General features: G+C 47.1%; 1 protein-coding gene across 5 annotated transcripts in view; it reads right to left on the bottom strand.

Annotated features, from left to right (window-relative positions):
• Positions 1–17,434, bottom strand: part of DNAJC4 (DnaJ heat shock protein family (Hsp40) member C4) — a 79,820-nt gene that overhangs the window by 60,619 nt on the left and 1,767 nt on the right. The window contains exons 2-3 of one of the 5 annotated variants that reach the window (XM_039481585.1): positions 16,695–16,823; positions 14,886–15,012 (exon numbers count right to left, since the gene is read on the bottom strand). Coding sequence is in view for 2 of the 5 variants with exons in the window: in XM_039481581.1 (XP_039337515.1) it covers positions 15,375–15,396 (22 nt within the window). In the remaining 3 variants the exon portion in view is untranslated. Of the gene's footprint in view, positions 1–14,885; positions 15,013–15,374; positions 15,496–16,694; positions 16,824–17,434 lie in introns of those variants that run through there. The other 4 variants (XR_005582824.1, XM_039481583.1, XM_039481581.1 and 1 more) reach the window with 4 other exon arrangements.

Genomic DNA, 17,434 nt, shown 5'->3' with positions numbered 1-17,434 from the left:
TGCACTTTGGGTGAAATTTACCCTTGTGCAAAGGTCCAGTGTGTGACCTATGCACCACAAAATCCCTCTCTATAGAACTTAAATCAGTGGTTCTCGAACTTTTGTCCTGATGACCCCTTTCACACAGCAAGCTTCTGAGTATGACCCCCCTTATAAATTAAAAACACTTTTTAATATATTTAACACCATTATAAATGCTGGAGGCAAAGCAGGGTTTGGGGTGGAGGCTGACAGCTCGCACTTCCCCATGTAATAACCTTGTGACCCCCTGAGGGGTCCCGACCCCCAGTTTGAGAACCTCTGACTTAAATGGTGTAGTCACTGGGCTAGGGAAGGATCTTATTGTTAAGGAGCTGGACAAGAACTCAGGAGGTCTGGGTTCAATTCCCAGCTCTGTCACAGATCCCCAGTGTCACTTTGGCTGGGCCTCAGTTTCTCCATCTCTAAAATGAGGAAAAAACTGCACAGAACTTGGATTTGGCTGTAACATGATAACTTCTGAAGGCCACATCAGAGCAATTCCTAAATTTTATGGAAAGTTCTAGGCAGCAATGGCCAGAAGCCTATGGATTTTGATGACAATCAAAAACTAGACAGGGGGACACCCAGAGGCCCTGTCGTCTGTTGAGCAGACCCAGCAGCTTCCACCAGAGCTATAATTGCACCTCAGCAGTGCCCATCTTCCCAATTATATTTAAAATATTGACAGTCTGGATGACTTATCTCCCAGAGAGAAAGAAAATAAATAATCCTGGAGAGGAGAAGGTGGGGCACGCAGAGAATGGGGGACCCTGTTATGGGGAGAGTGGGGAATGGGGGCACACAGACTCCTTGGAAGAGGGAAAGGGGGCACAGAGAGACCCTGGCATGAGGGAAGGGGTGGAGGGAGTTGCGGGGAGCCCCTGAAATAGAGGGGGATGAGAAGGTGGCACCCAGGTAGCTTGGGAGCTGCAAATAGAGGAAGGCGAGGAGCCCCTGATGTGTGCAATCAGCTCGGCCGACAGACGCAACAAAGTGAGTGACCTTCTGTCAATTCTTCCTTTGCCTGTTTAGACAGTAAGCTCAGTAAGCTCTACAGGGCAGGGACTGTCCCCTACTCTGTGCAGCCCCAGCATGATAGGGGCCTCGATCTGCCAGTGGGTCCGTGCAGTGTTTGCCATGACGTGGGCCCCCAACACTGGCCAGTGCCCAACACACAACAGGAGACCCTGATCCTGGCCGGGAGCCTGCACTGCACCTGACACAACATGATCCCAGTGGTGGGACCTGTGCAGCACGACCGTAATAACAATCATTTGATTTTCAATTTGCATCCCCATCAAACAGTTAAATTCATCGCCATGGCAACTGAGCCAGGACCCTTTCTCATCATATATCCAACTCTGAAAAGGAATCAAAGCTTTCCTGCCTTTTTTTATAATGATTTCCCGTTCTGAAAGCAAGCCAGCTAGCTGTAACCGCTTCTTGGGTGGACAGAAAATTAGCACGGCATAATGCAAACTTATCTGCCTGGCTTGTTGTGGCAGATGTATTTCTAAACCAAACAAACACAGAGTCTCCAACTAGCAGCATGGATTGTACAGTCTGAGACCCGCCTGTCAAGGAGGTTATGAATGGTGTCTTTTTTTTTTGCCATTACAGATAAAAGCAGAGCTGCCGTCTGTTTGACTTTCCAAAGCTCCTTAGAGTTGCTGAGGCTCTATCCACCCTCACCCCCACTCCATCACAAGTCTGAGGCAGCCCCAATAGCTGGAATTTCATAGTTCTCGGTCTTGTGAAGTTAAAAATAACCTCAGTGAGAAGTGGGACACTGGCAGCTCAGGAAAGAAAAGAGGGGAATTTAGACAGGATATCGGAAAGTGACAGCACCGGGAAACAGCTGTGGTTCGCCAGCACAGCATAGATCTCGTGGATGTTTCCCTTTCGTCCTCACCTGCTTCCTTTGTACTAGGGAGACGGGGACCTGCCAAGGACATGGGATGCTTCAAAATGATATTCGGCATTAACCCTGGGAGCGGGAAGGGGAGGAGGGGAAAGGTGATAATGCAAGCAGCTATGGTACTGGAAGATTGGGACTCAAACAGTAATCACGTTTGCTCACTATATATAACGCTCAAACCTAGACACAGTGCTGCTCTGGCTGGGTTCTGAGATACTGAACACAATGAGCACCACTAGAGGGTTCACAAGCTATTTAAAGGGATTCCGGTACGTAACACTGCCGTGCCAGGCATAACGCCTGATCACTCGTTCCATCTAGGATGATGGGTTCTGAACCTTGGCTGTCCATAAACCAGTCAGATTAGATCTCCTGTGAATGCCAGTCAAAACAGATCTCCAGCAAACAACCCCTCACCCCCTTGGCATTTTTGCAGGACTCCGCACTAGGGGATGACGCCTAGACCTGGTGCTATCCCTATGCATAGGTGAATTTTTCACACCCATCCCCCACAAGCCCCTTCCTGTAAAAAGCAAAACTCAGAGATGGAGGATATTTGGGGCCAGTCCTGTGCCCTGGGGAACAATTCTCAAACTGTTGAATTACATTTCATATATGAGACATATGATTGCGAGAACACAGTCTTCTTTGGTCAGGCAGGAGGGAAGAGAGGAAGGTTGAACCTGGGTTGGGACTCAGAACACTGGGTTATTCTCAGCTCTGGCAGTGACCTGCTCAGTAACCTTGGGCAAGTCACTTCTCCGCTCTGTGCCTCAGTTTCCCCCCACACCTTTTGTCTATTTAGATTATATATTATCTGTAACAGTGGAGCACTCGGCATAATGGGGGGTCCCGACCTTCACCTGGGGGAGCGGTCTGTCCAGTGCCTGGCCTAAGGCTCCCCCCTCAAACTCCATCTTCTTTCAGAAGAACTGAAAGAACATTCTGCAAGGGACAGGCAGACAATAGGACAGTGTGCTGCATTCCCAGATGTCACTCTAAGACTGGATAGGCTTCTGAAGTTGACGGGCAAGGTTCCACTGGCAATGGTTCATATAGGCACTAATGACACTGTGTCACAGGGTATCTTGCATATAGCAGATGACTTCAGAGAACTCAAAAGTGTGGTGAAGAAAAAGAAAATTCAAGCTATCTTCTGACAGAACAAGGAGTAATGGTCTCAAGTTGCAGTGGAGGAGGTTTAGGTTGGATATTAGGAAAAACTTTTTCACTAGGAGGATGGTGAAGCACTGGAATGGGTTACCTAGGGAGGTGGTGGAATCTCCTTCCTCGGAGGTTTTTAAGGTCAGGCTTGACAACGCTCTGGCTGGGATGATTTAGTTGGGAATTGGTCCTGCTTTGAGCAGGGCATTGGACTAGATGACCTCCTGAGGTCCCTTCCAACCCTGATATTCTATGATTCTCCGAGATCCTTCCTTCCCATGGGCGAAGGAAGGCAGAAGATTCAGGAAGTGAACCACTGGCTAGGTAAGTGGTGAAGGGTTTTGGTTTTGTGGAACATTGGTCAAACTTTTATGGGAGAGAAGCTGTATAGTTTGGATGGCCTCCACCTCAGTAGGAGGAGAACCAACCTCTTCAAGGACAGGCTGGCTTGAGCAGTCACCACGGGTTAAACTAATTACAAAACGGGAGGGTAAAAAGAGGGAAGATATAAGCACCCAGCACAAAATCAAGATGTTGAAAACAAAATAAATAAAGGAACCAAAGGACATGGAAAAGAATTTTTTTAATTGCCTATATACCGATGCTAGGAGCCTGGGTAACAAACGAGGAATTGGAATGGCTCATTTATGGGCATAAATTCGATCTAGTTGCTATTACTGAAAGCTGATGGGATAATTCACATAATTGGAATGTTAAAATCATTGGTTATAACCTATTTAGGAAGGATCGAGTGGGCAGAAGGGGAGGAGGAGTGGTACTCTATGTCACAAATGGCATTACCTGTTTCCAAGTCATTGAAAATGTGTAAGAAAATTATTTTGAATGCTTATGGATCAATGTCCTAACAGATAAAGTACAAGATGGATATTAGTCAGTGTCTGCTACAGACCACCAAATCATACTAGGGAACAGGATGACTGCCTCATTACACACCAGTCTACAATGTGTAAGGCAAAAACTTGCATGATCATGGGGGACTTCAGTTTGAGTGACACAAGCTGAAGGTCTCATGCTACCAGTACTAAAACATCCTCAGTACTTCTAAACATTATAGAGGAAAATTTCCTAACATAAAAAGTGTTGCAGCCAACATGAGGGAACTATTATTAGACCTTGTCCTAACAAATAAAGAAGAACTGATCACAGAAATAAAAATGAATGGTACAAGCTTAGGTACATTTATAATGTGCAGGCATAATAAATATATATATATGTGGTGCTTTAACAAAGCCAATTTCACAAAGCTGAAAACAATTATGAGCCAAAACATCTGGGTAGATGCAGCGACATGTCCCTGCTGCTCCTAGGCAGAGGCGCAGCTAGGCGGCTCTGCATGCTGCTCCCACTCCGCCCCAAGCGCTGGCTCCGCAGCTCCCATCAGTCGGGGGTCTCCATGCAGTGCCTGACAAATCAGGGACCCTGATCTCAGGTGGGACCCTTAGATGCTACTCGAATACCCATAATAACTAATAGACTGCATATCATGGTGATCCTTCTAATTGCTCTGCAGGCTGTCTCCCTTTCTCCCACCATTTGTCTGACTTCGCTTCTTTGCAGTGCCAGCTCTTAAGAACAGAAACAATAGCCTGCACTTTGCACACTCCTTTACACTATGCTCTAGATCTGCTCTAGTCCAAACAGGAATTAATCCTATGGGCTGTATTAGACAGGAGGTCAAACTAGATGATCACAGTGGGCCCTTCTGGCCTTGGAATCGATGGGTACATCTACACTGGAATAAAAGACCTAGGGCACTGGCCATGGCTGGCCCAAGTCAGCTGACTTGGGCTTGTGGGCTAAAAACTGCTGTGTAGGCATTCAGGTTTGGCTGAAGCCTGGGCTCTTGGACCCTCCCCCTCGCACGGTCCCAGAGCTCAGGCTCCAGCATGAATCCGAACATCAACACAGCAATTTTACAGCCTCGTAGCCTGAGCTTTGCAAGTCCAACTCAGCTGACCCAGGCCAGCTGCTGGTATTTAATTGCTGTGTAGATGTGTCCAATGAAATCAGAGCAAGAAAAGCTCCCGGTCCAAGTGGGTAGTGATTTACACCCTGCTTTGCCCTGCTGTAAATAACTGCACGGAGTATATGTGAATCCCCCTGGAAAACACAAAGTGCCTTTCATGTGATAACCATCCCTTGTCCCCTTCCAACGGGCACCACTGAACCTGCCTCTTGCTGCATGGCTGGCAAGACACCTGCACTTGGCATTTGTTTCCAGACGTGTTTGCTGAAGCGCTGAGCCTGCGATCCAGCCCTTGGGTAAATGTCGGGGGGAGAGGGGGGAAGAGTCACTACCCTTTTCGCCTACTCGACAGCCTGACGTGTTTATTTGTGCAGTTAGCAAAAACACCATCTGGCTGGTTACAGCACAGAGATCACTAAATCATTCTGCACCATTAGCCGTGTCAAAAACAAACAGAGGGAAGATGCCAGGCATGGAGTTTCCAAAGGGCAGGTACTTGTGACTTTAAGACGTCACAGTCCACTCATGTAAAGAGCCTGATGACTGCTATTGGACCTATTGGAAAGAAAGGAGGGATGAGGCTTTTTGATCTGTGTCTGTACAGTGCCTAGTGCAATGAGGTGCCGGTCCATGGCACAACCGCAATACACATAACAACAACAATGAGGACAATTACAATTACCTGGCATTCCCTTCAGGTTCTGTCTACCTATTCACATGGGCATCGTATCTGGGCATCTCATAGTCACTCAGAACTCCCCCTGGCCTGTGAGATAGGAAAGCACCATTCTCCCTATCTTACACATGGGAAAACCGAGACAAGAGAGAAGGGGAGTGACTTGCCCCAGGTCATGGGGAGTCTGTGGTAAAACCAGGAATCGAACCCAGATCTCGTGAATCCCAGTCCAGTGCCTTAGCTACAAAAGCACTGCCCTTCACAGGGGCAGAGTTAGGTGAGAACCCCGGTGTCCTAAGTGCCATTTCACTTCAAAAAGTCATCCTTCCTTTAGAAATGCTTACAACACCAATGTCTTTGAGGGTGGCAGTAGCATTATCTAAGTGCTTTACATAGGAAATCAGGGTCATTATTCCATTTTACAGATGGGGAAACTGAGGCACGGAGGAGGGATATGATTTGCCCAAGTTCAAATGAGGAGTCAGTGGCAGACCTCCTAATCTCAGCCCACAAAACCATCCTTCCCACCCTCACGTTTCAGGCATAAACTGACTTCTAGCTGACAAGGGTTAGGCAGGAATTTTCTGTGGGGTGGGGGAATTACTCCCAACTTCTTGCATCTTCCTCTGAAGCTTACAGTACTGGCTACTGCAGAGGACAGGATACTGGGCAAGACGAACCCCTGGTCTGATCTGCTGTGGCTATTCCTATCATCCTAGCACAGGGATAGCACTGCTGCCAAAGGTAACCAAGACTGGTGACAACACATGTGGTTTGACACTACATTCACAAGGTTAATTCGCCAGCTCTTTGGACAGAGTGTGCCACAGCACCAGGAACTTTCATATGCTGTAGCGGTCGCATTTTTAAGATGTCACTGTTAAGGCACTGGATCTAATCTAGGAGGGGTTTGGACCTGGATTCAACCCACCTCGAATAGTCCTTAGCCCTTCTCTAGTAATGCTTTTCATCAGCAGATCTCAAAGCCCTTTACAGAGGAAAGCAGTATCATATCCCCATTTTACAGGTGGGGAAACTGAGACACAGAGCAGGGCTGTGACTTGTCCAAGTACACCCAGCAGGCCAGTGGCAGAGAAGGAACAGAACCAGTCTCCTAAGACCCAATCCAGTACTTTAGCTACCAGGCAACACTGCTTCCCAAGAATAGACATGTATTAGCCATTTTTCACCAATGTGGGACATGAATCAGAGATTTGGACAACAATAAGTGTCTCAAACAAGGTCAAACTGCAAGTCAAGGAGAGAGCTGGGAAAAGAACTGTTCTAATCACTGCAGCCAAAAAGAGAACACAGGAGTCCTGGCTCCCAGAGTCCCTTCTCTAGATAATACTCCACCCCCAGAGACAAGAAGAGGAACCCCCAAGTCCTGGCTCCCACAGCCCCCTCCATAACCTCAAGATATTGCTTTCTATCAGAACCAGGAACGGAACTGGCTCCCAGACCCTTGCTTTAATCACTAGGCAATACTTCCTCTCAGGGTCAGAAACAGAATCCAGGAGTCCTAGCTCAAGATGCTGCTTAAGAGCAGTGGCGTCATTCCTGTACAAGATAAAAAGCACACCGTCGCGGCCCCCTGCCTCGGCAGCGCATTGCATGGTATGGTAGCTGCAGGAGTGGCACATGCTTAGATGAGGCTTTGCTGTCAGACAAAACACTGCATAATTTTTGCAGAGGACACAGCCGGCACTTAGGCAAGCTAGTGGCCAATCCATTCCATTCATCAAAGCCTCTGCAAAGCAGGTGGAACGCTAACAAAAAGACCACTGCTCTCTGCCCACGGCAGGGACACAGACACTTTGTATAACCCACTGTTCGGTGGGTGGGCATGAGTCTGTTACAACGTCAGCTACAGAGCCTTAGCTCTTCGGCTCAAGTTGTAGTAGCTCATACTTTGAACTCTGGAGGCTCCCAGTGCAGTGCGTGTGTAACCCAGGAGGGTGGAAGTCATGCTTGCAGGGGACAGGAGCACAGGCTAACCCCTTTGTTGCAAGGCTGGGTAAAGTGCTTCTTTACATCCTCATCCAGGTGCCTGTACAGCTGGATCCTCAGTTTGGGACCAGAATTCCCAATAAATGAGGGGGGTGGGGGGAATAAAAGATTAATAGTTTTTAAGTCCAGAAGGGACCATTAGATCATCCAGTCTGACCACCAGAGAATTTCATCCAGTTAAGAACATAAGAACAGCCATACTGGGTCACACCGAAGGTCCATCTAGCTCAGTATCCTGTCTGCCGACAGTGGCCAATGCCAGGTGCCCCAGAGGGAGTGAACCTAACAGGCAATGATGAAGTGATCTCTCTCCTGCCATCCATCTCCACCCTCTGACAAACAGAGGCTAGGGACACCATTCCTTACCCATCCTGGCTAATAGCCATTAATGGACTTAACCTCCGTGAATTTATTCAGTTCTCTTTTAAACTCTGTTATAGTCCTAGCCTTCACAACCTCCTCAGGTAAGGAGTTCCACAAGTTGACTGTGCGCTGTGTGAAGAAGAACTTCCTTTTATTTGTTTTAAACCTGCTGCCTATTAATTTCATTAGGTGACCCCTAGTTCTTGTATTATGGGAACAAGTAAATAACTTTTCCTTATCCACTTTCTCCACATCACTCATGATTTTATAGACCTCTATCATATCCCCCTTAGTCTCTTCTTTTCCAAGCTGAAAAGTCCTAGCCTCTTTAATCTCTCCTCATATGGGACCTTCTCCAAACCCCTAATCATTTTAGTTGCCCTTCTCTGAACCTTTTCTAATACCAGTATATCTTTTTTGAGATGAGGCGACCACATCTGTACACAGTATTCAAGATGTGGGCATACCATTGATTTATATAATGGCAATAATATATTCTCTGTCTTATTCTCTATCCCCTTTTTAATGATTCCTAACATCCTGTTTGCTTTTTTGACCGCCTCTGTACACTGCATGGACATCTTTAGAGAACTATCCACACTGACTCCGAGATCTTTTTCCTGATTTGCTGTAGCTAAATTAGCCCCCATCATATTGTCTGTATAGTTGGGGTTATTTTTTCCAATGTGCATTACTTTACATTTATCCACATTATATTTCATTTGCCATTTTGTTGCCCAATCACTTAGTTTTGTGAGATCAGTTACCCCTGTACTGAGCCCAATAACTTGGGTTTGATTAAAGCATCTTCCCGACATCCACCACTCCACCACTTCCCTTGGGAGTTTGTTCCAATGGTTAATCACTGGCACTGTGAAACACTGGTGTCTTATTTCTAATTGGAATGTGTCTGATTTTAACTTTCAGCCATTGGTTCTTGTTCTGCCTTTCTCTGCTAGGTTACAGAGCCCGTTTGTACCCCAGATTTTCTCCCTATGAAGGTACTAAGGGCTTAGCTACACAGGGAAATTTCCCAGCATAGTGACAGAGGAATAATTATTTCACTATAGTAGTTATGCCAATAAAACTCCCCCATGTGGACACTCTATTCTAGAATAAGAGGGATTTTATTCCAGAATAAACTGTCCTCACAGGGAGTTCTGTCTAGTGCTCTGTAGAGCTACAATGGTCAATTTACCCAGGTAAACAAGTCCTCAGTGACTTTCAATGTGACTTTGGCTCCTAAGTCACTTTTGAAAATGGGACTTAGGCATTTGTGAAAACTGCATCCCTACGCTAAACCAAAATACACCTCTTTTAAACCAAAAATAAAAGGGACAATGTGGATATTTGCTATGGTTTAACATCATACCTTAAATATAATCAGAGCAATTTTCTCATTTAGATATGCTCTTGATATGTGTGTGTACCGTATCTAGCACAATGGGGTCCAGACCAAAGTCAGGGACTCCTGATCTACACATTGATTTTGTACCAATATCACTGTTGGTTAAGGCAGTGATTTCTTTACTGATATAGTGATACCGGTCCAACCCCTAGGGTGGACGCAGTTATACTGGGATAAAAGTCCCTTATACCAGTATAGCTTATTCCCCTTCGCTTAAGGAAATCAGCACAAATATAGCTCCAGCCACGCTAGGGGGCTTGGATTGCTTTAGCTACACGGGTGCAGCTTTTGCATACAGACAAGGCCTTATGCAACCCTAACCCAATGGGGCTGTGATCTCAGCTAGGGACCCAACGCACTACTGTAGTAGCAGTAAGAAATAATATTACAATGCTGGTTTGTGAGTACAGAGCTGATTTTGAAACTCTGGCCCCTTCCAGCCAGAACACCCTCACAAGACTCAATCCAGCTATGAATTCACTGTTCAAACCATTTTTTAACCAGCAGACAAAGCAGTGGGGAAACACAAGTCCATTTGTTTTCTCAGTAATCTTGTAGTATACAGAGCGCTCTATCAAACCATTCCTTGCCTGGACCTCACTAGTTGCATCCCAGAGAGAATGGCCACAGCTGAGCAGAAAGCAGGAATTTAGAACAGAAGGGGCTGAGGCAGCAAAAATTCACATCAAAAAGCAACATGAATGAAAAGCTGCTAAAAGCAAGCAGCACTGAAATAGCTCCAGGGACTGGAGATCAGGGCACAGAATTGTGTAGCATATAGTATCAAGGGACCATAATTTTGTATTTACCACATGATGAAAATGTAGGTACTCTGGTGGTTAAACCAGGGGGGCTGCGAGCCAGGACTCCTGGGTTCTGTTCCCAGTTCTGGGAATAAAGTTCTGGGCAAGGGGTCTAGGAGTTAGGACTCTTGGCTTCTATTCCCAGCTGAGGGGGGAATGTGCTCTAGAGGTTAACATAGGAGGGTAACTGTGCATCAGGACTCCTGGTTCTCATCCACTAACTGTTACTCCTGGGAGAATTCTGCATCAAAATTAAAAATTCTGCATCAAAAAAATAAAAATTTGGTGCACAATATTTTAAATTTCTGCACATTTTTTTGATCAAAATAACAGTACATAATCATGCCAATTTCAATTATTTGGAAATTTATTTAAAAATACCTGTCAGCAAGTATATCTGTAACATTACAAACCCACAAAAATTCCCCCAGGAGTACAGAGTTAAAGAAACCCCTATGACAGCCCAGTTCCTGTTTCTCTGCACCCCCACCCCGAGCCCAGCTGGGGAGCCAGACACCTACAACCCTTCCCCCCAGAGCCCAGCCGCAGGCCCCCGCAACCAATACACCTGAACCCCCTCCCTCCCAGAGCCCAGCCACAGACCCCCTTGCCCAGATATCCACACCGCCTCCCTCCAGAGACCAGCCACAGGGCCTCCCCTTACCCAGATACCCACACCCCCTCCCCGAGAGCCCAGCCACGGGGCCTGACCTAGCCCAGCCACCCCCCACCCCAAAGCCCAGGCATCCAGAGGGAGAAACAGCCCGATGCTCAGCCCCAGGCTTGTGTGGAGTTTCCTGCACACCACCGCTGTCTCCTTCCCTTAGGGCGTGCAGGGAACTGGAGCTGCTGGGAACTCTCTAGCTCCCCCCTCCTCTCCCCGCAGTGTCTTCTATGAGCAAGCTGGGCTCTGCCAGGTCCAGAAGCCCCTACTGGCGGCCAGCAGTACTGCACCCCATTTCTGTGGGGAAATTCTACGCACACAACATTAATTTCTGCAAAATTCTGCATTGCATAGTGGTGCAGAATTCCCCCAGGAGTAAGTAACTTATCTGGCTTTGGGCAATTCACTACCACAATCTGAGCTTCAGTGTATTTTTATCACCGTCTTGCAGATGGATGCTGACCTATCTGATAGGAGACTTTTAAGTGGGTTTGTAAAAGCAGCAAAGAATCCTGTGGCACCTTATAGACTAACAGACGTTTTGGAGCGTCTGTTAGTGTATAAGGTGCCACAGGATTCTTTGCTGCTTTTACAGATCCAGACTAACATGGCTACCCCTCTGATACTTAAGTGGGTTTAACATTTGTAAATTGCTTTGAGAATGTGCAATGAAATCTGAACATTATTTGATATTATTCTGTTACATTTTCATTCATGTTATACTGGTGCTTGCTGGACTTGTACTAAAAGGATAAAGACTTGTTAAATAGTTAAAAGACGCATTCCAAGGATACATTGACACGAGAAAAAAAGGTGTTTTCTCACCTCATGTTAGGATGTTACTTTGTGTTAACTAATGAAGAAAAGGCAGTCTGTAATTTTCTGTGAGTCAGAAGGACAGGGAAAACCCTGAGCTCCCCCATAGTTCTTACCTTGACCTGCTAACACATGTTCCCAGATTCACAGATTATAAAGCCAGAAGGGATCATTGTGACCATCTAGTCCAGGGGTGGGCAAACTTTTTGGCCTGAGGGCCACATCAGGGTTCCAGAACTGTATGGAGGGCCGGGTAGGGAAGGCTGTGGCTCCCCAAGCAGCCTGGCCCCCGCCCCCTGTCTGTCCCCTCCCACTTCCCACTCCGCTCAGAACCCTGCACCCATGCAACCCTTCCTGCTGCTTGTCCCCTGACCGCCCCCCGCTCCGGACCCTACCCTCTATCCAACCTCCCCTGTTCCCTGTCTCCTGACTCCTATCCACACCCCCGACCCCTGACAGGCCCCCTGGAACTCCCATGCCTATCCAACCCCCCCGTTCTCCATCCCCTGACCGCCTCCCCAAACCTCTGCCCCATCCAACCGCCCCCTGCTCCCTGTCCCCTGACAGCCCCCCAGAACTCCCTGCCCCTTATCCAACCCCCCTGCTCCCCATCCCCTTACCATGCCGCTCAGAGTAGCATGTCTGACAGCTGCGCTGCCCAGCTGAAGCCAGCCATGCCGCCACACTGCCTGGCAGGAGCTCGCAGCCGTGCTGCCCAGAGTGCTAGCAATACAGTGAGCTGAGGCTGTGGGAGAGGGGGAACAGCGGGGGACGGGACGGGGGGGACTAGCCTCCCCGGCTGGGAGCTCAAGGGCCAGGTAGGATGGTCCCGTGGGCTGATGTGGCCCACGGGCAATAGTTTGCCCACCTCTGATCTAGTTCAACCTCCTCTATAACAGGCCATAGCACTGAACTAATTCCTGGTTGAACTAAGACAGATCTGTTAAAAAAAATAAAAAATCCAATTGTCATTCTAAAATTGCCAGCGATGGAGAATCAATCCACAATCAATCAACAGTTGATTACCTCACTGGAAAAATTTGTATCTCATTTCCAGTCTGAATTTGTCTAGCTTCAAATTCCAGCCATTGGATCTTGTTAGATCTTTGTCTGCTTGACTGCAGAGCCCTTTCGTTAATACTACATATTGTCTTCAGCGTGGATCAAAACTCAGAATTTCCATTCTATGGGAAACTCCAACATTTCCAATTTTATTTTTATCCCGTATCAGAGCAAAATCAAAATAGACCATGAAATGAAAATTCCAAAATACTTCCTTTTGTTAACATCAGAACGACATTTCAGTGTGGCCGTTATGATTTTATCAGTTTTTATACATTCTGTTCTATTACCTGTATTACCATCGTGCCTAGGAGCCTTAGTCACAGACCAGAACCCTGTTATGCTAAGTGCTGGGCTGACACGCAATAAATTATAATATAACGAAAGAAGAAACCAAACATTTCAACCTCTCAAAACGAAATGACAATTTCAAAATTAAATAATAAAACAATTAATTTCAGAACAGAAATACTGAGAAAGCGGATACATCAAATTTTTTAGCAGCTTTGTCGTACTTTCCCTGGTGTTAGTTACCACCTGCTGGCTAACACATAGTAAGAACACACCTTTTCTCCTAGTGAAGGATAGGCCACACTATCCAGGACAATCATATGTACTGGCATAAACCAACCTCGCAGACTAAACCTTCCATGGCCTATTTCATAAAGGAGGGGCAGAGCATTTACACAGCTGGCCTGCACACAGCAGGGATCCACTCTGAGCACCCTTATTACCAAACACAGGGCGTGCAGTCAGTGGCGGCTCCAGGCACCAGTGCTCCAACCGCGTGCCTAGGGCGGCAAGCTGCGGGGGGGCGCCCTGACGGTTCCTGCGAGGGCAGCAGTCAGGCAGCCTTTGGTGGCTTGCATGCGGGAGGTCCGCCAGTCCCGCGGATTCAGCAGCAATTCAGCAGCGGGTATGCCGAATCCATGGGACCAGGGACCTCCCGCAGGCAAGCCGCCGAAGGCTGCCTGACTGCCGTGCTTGGGGCGGCAAAAAAGCTAGAGCCGCCCCTGAGTGCAGTGGAAGAGCTAGGGTGGCCCTTGGATGGAAATACCAGCACGACTCAGGGACGCACCTGGTAGATCACTTGCTCTGTTGGAGCATGCCCGCAGCTACTTGCATAAGGGCCTCCTCTGTGTACACACTCTCTCTCATGGGGATTTTATGCCTCGCGATGCCCATTGCACCAGTGGAATGTCAGGGTTGGAAGCTGAGTAAGTGGGACCAGTGTAAACTCCATTTTGCAGCAGTGCAGTGCATTGGGGGTTTGCATGCACTTAGCTACATCAATCCAAACATGCCCACTTTAGACAGGCTGTTTGCCAGCATGGAGATCTCTTTGCTACATCCTACACCTGGGGTCGCCTACTGGCTGCACTGGCACTCAGCAAAAAGCCATCATTCCAGTGCCATAGCAACTGCCAATCCTCCTGCTAATGAGAGAGGGGCCCTTCCCTCCAGCCCTTGCCACCTTACCCAGCCTCAGAAATCTCACATTTATTACTGCAAGTTCCAGAGATCAGGAACACAGAACCACTGAACCCAGGCTGCAGAGAACATTGTGTCGCCCGGAGACATGAGTTCCCCAGCAGCTGAATTCCATTGCTTTTCGAGCAGCCCTCAGCAGGGTGAGTGGAAAACACAACATCCAGTGGTACAGCCAAACCGCACACGGCCTGCTGGGATATAGCTACAACATAGATACATAGATTTTAAAGCCACGAGAAACTTTAGGTCATCTAGACCTGGTCTATGCTTAGAAGTTTTGCTGGTGTAGCTATACAGTTGTGCCAGTGAAAACCCTGGCAATGCAGTTTTTGCTATAATAGATTATTTCACTTGGGGAACTGGTATAAACTATACTGGCAAAAGGACTTTTTTTCCCCTATAAACTGCTGCTACATGGGGGGTTGCCAGTACAGCTAAACCAGCAAGACAAGGCCCTACTCTGACCTCCTATACAGCAGAGGCCAGAGAATTCCACTGTTACCCTTTTGTATTGAGTCCAATCACTTGTGTTTGACTAAAGCATCTTCCAGAAAGACATCGAATCTGGAGTTCAAATGGAGAATCCACTACTTTTCTTGGGAGTTTGTTCCAAGGGTTAACCATCCTCCCTGTTAAAAAAAAAATTGAGCTTTATTTCTAATGTGGATGTGTCTGGCTTTAACTTCTAGCCATTAGGTCTTCTCTGTTTCTCTTTCCTAAAGGGCCCTTTAGTACCCAAGATTATCTCCCCATGAAGGTACTTACATACTATAATCAAGTCACCTCGCTATCTTCTTTCTGAAAAACACATTGAGCTCTTTAAGTTGCTCGCTGTCAGGCAATTTTTCCCTGCCCTCAAATAATTTTTGGGCCTCTTCTCTGCACATTCTCTGGTTTCTCCCTTTTAAAATGTGGATGCCAGAACTGGACACAGTATGGGTCTCACCAATGCCATATTCAGAGGTAAAATCACTTCCCTACTTCTACTCACTATTTCCCAGTTTGTACAACATGCTGAAAGATGCTGGGCTCCTACTTATGGCTCAGGGAGCTGAGTGTGCTCAGTTCTTCACAGGCTTCGGTATTTAATGCCCAGTTGCTCTATGGTTTATGTTTCCTTTCTCCACCTTCCTTTCCAGTCGAGTTTTAGGCAAGCCACAACTAGGATATTTTCTGTATCAGTGCCCACTAGCAAAAGAAACCTCCCTGGAGGGTGATTTATTTCAACTATGAAAAGAGCAGTGCTTTAACGGCTTCCACATGAGAAGAGCCACTGTCAAAAGAAATAATATTCTCTACTTGTTTCACTCACAAATATTAACACCTTTAATCAATGATATTTTTCTGAGGGCCCCTAAAAATACCTCAAAACTAATGCTTAAAGGAAAAAACTCCCACCATGGCATAGTTCTATTAATGGGCTTGGGCTGCCCCTTGGCTCAGAAATGCCCTCAAAATCCCAGTCACTAAAGACCAGCTCATCAGCTGGTGTAAATTGGTGCAGGTCCATTGAAGCCAGCAGATTATAGGTGATGAAACAAGAAACTCTGATATGAGATGGCTCCAGCCCCAGGTGCATTGCTTTTTACCAGAGGTTCTCAAACTGTGGTCCACGAGCTCCATTTAAGTGGTCCGTGGATAGTTTCCTCTATGGCGCACACCTGGGCAGCTGCACACAAGAGAATGAAGGGCAACCCACCTAATTAGTGGAGTCGTGCAGGCGTGGCTCCACTAATTAGGTGCCTGGACCCTGGAGAAGATGCACATGTAAGATGAGGAGGTGGTGGCCGGGGGGGATGTGAGAAGAGGGGGTGGGGGGAATTTGGGATGTGGTGGCCAGAGCAAGAGGCAACTTTCCCCAGCTCCAGGGCTATGGCTGCCAGGGAGAGACCCCCTCCTTCCCAGTCCCAGCTTGGGGGCTGCCGGGGGGAGGAGAGGGCACATCCATCGCATTAGAAAGGTAAGACTACTGATATTAAAATAGGAGTTGTGTGCTTTTATTTGTAGAACAAAAACCATTAATTATTAAGGGTTTTTTTTATAGCGTGCTTTTATCCAAAGCACTTTACAATAGTTAGCTAACGGTACAAACAACATTTGGAAAGTGGTCCACCGAGACCCTCAGTAATTTTCAAGTGGGCTTCAAAAAAAAGGTTTGAGAACCACTGCTCTGTACAGAATAGCTGATAATCCTAATAAACCCTAGCTCTTCTATAGACCTTTCTTCTGTAGAGCTCAAAATGCTTTACAAAAGGTCAGTATCATTCTCACAGATGGGGAAACTGAGGCATAGAGAAGTAAAGAGACTTACCCAAGGTGACCCAGCAGGCCAGTGGCAGAGCTGGGAACAGAACGCTGGTACCCCAAGCCCCAGTCCAGTGCTCTGGCCACTAGATCACATTGCTCTCATGGAATTCCTCACACCAAGGCCTTGTCTGGACTAGAATAAAAGGGACGGCATTAGGAAGTGTTAGCTCACATGTTGGAAGCGTCTAATCTAGCTCCCAATTTTACCAAGTAGGTCCCCTGGGGGGATATTGAAATCTGCATCTTTAGGCACCTATATCTTTTTTTAAATCTGATTCTTAGCCCTTCAGTCTGGACCAACAAAATCAGCATCAGTCAATTACCCTTGGACATAGTCCTGGAAGGCAACTGTGGGCTCACTAAGTCCAGTCCCAGATACTTCAGGCAACACCTTCATATAATCCTGGGCATAAATGTACCAAATTCCATGCTCTAACTGGGTTGTTTGCCCCCCGCTGCTCCTATGGGGAGGTTGCTCCAGAAGTCCCTCCTCTGATGGGCAGAAACCCTCTTCTCATTTCCAGCTAAAATTTATTCCTGCCCAGTTTATGACAATTGGTTCTTGTGCCAACACTGTCCTTTAGCTTCAATAGCTCTTCTCCCACCCTGGGATCCCCTCCCAAATGGATGTATTAATAGAGAGCAACCAGATCCCCTCTCAGGCTTCATCTGGCCAGGTTAAACAAGCCCAATTCTTTCAGTCTCCTCTCATAAAATTGGCTCTCCATTCCCCTCAGCAGCCTA

Source organism: Mauremys reevesii, linkage group 7 (assembly GCF_016161935.1).
Source record: "Mauremys reevesii isolate NIE-2019 linkage group 7, ASM1616193v1, whole genome shotgun sequence".
NCBI classification, from domain to species: Eukaryota; Metazoa; Chordata; order Testudines; family Geoemydidae; genus Mauremys; species Mauremys reevesii.
This window is presented reverse-complemented; position numbering and strand designations above follow the sequence as displayed.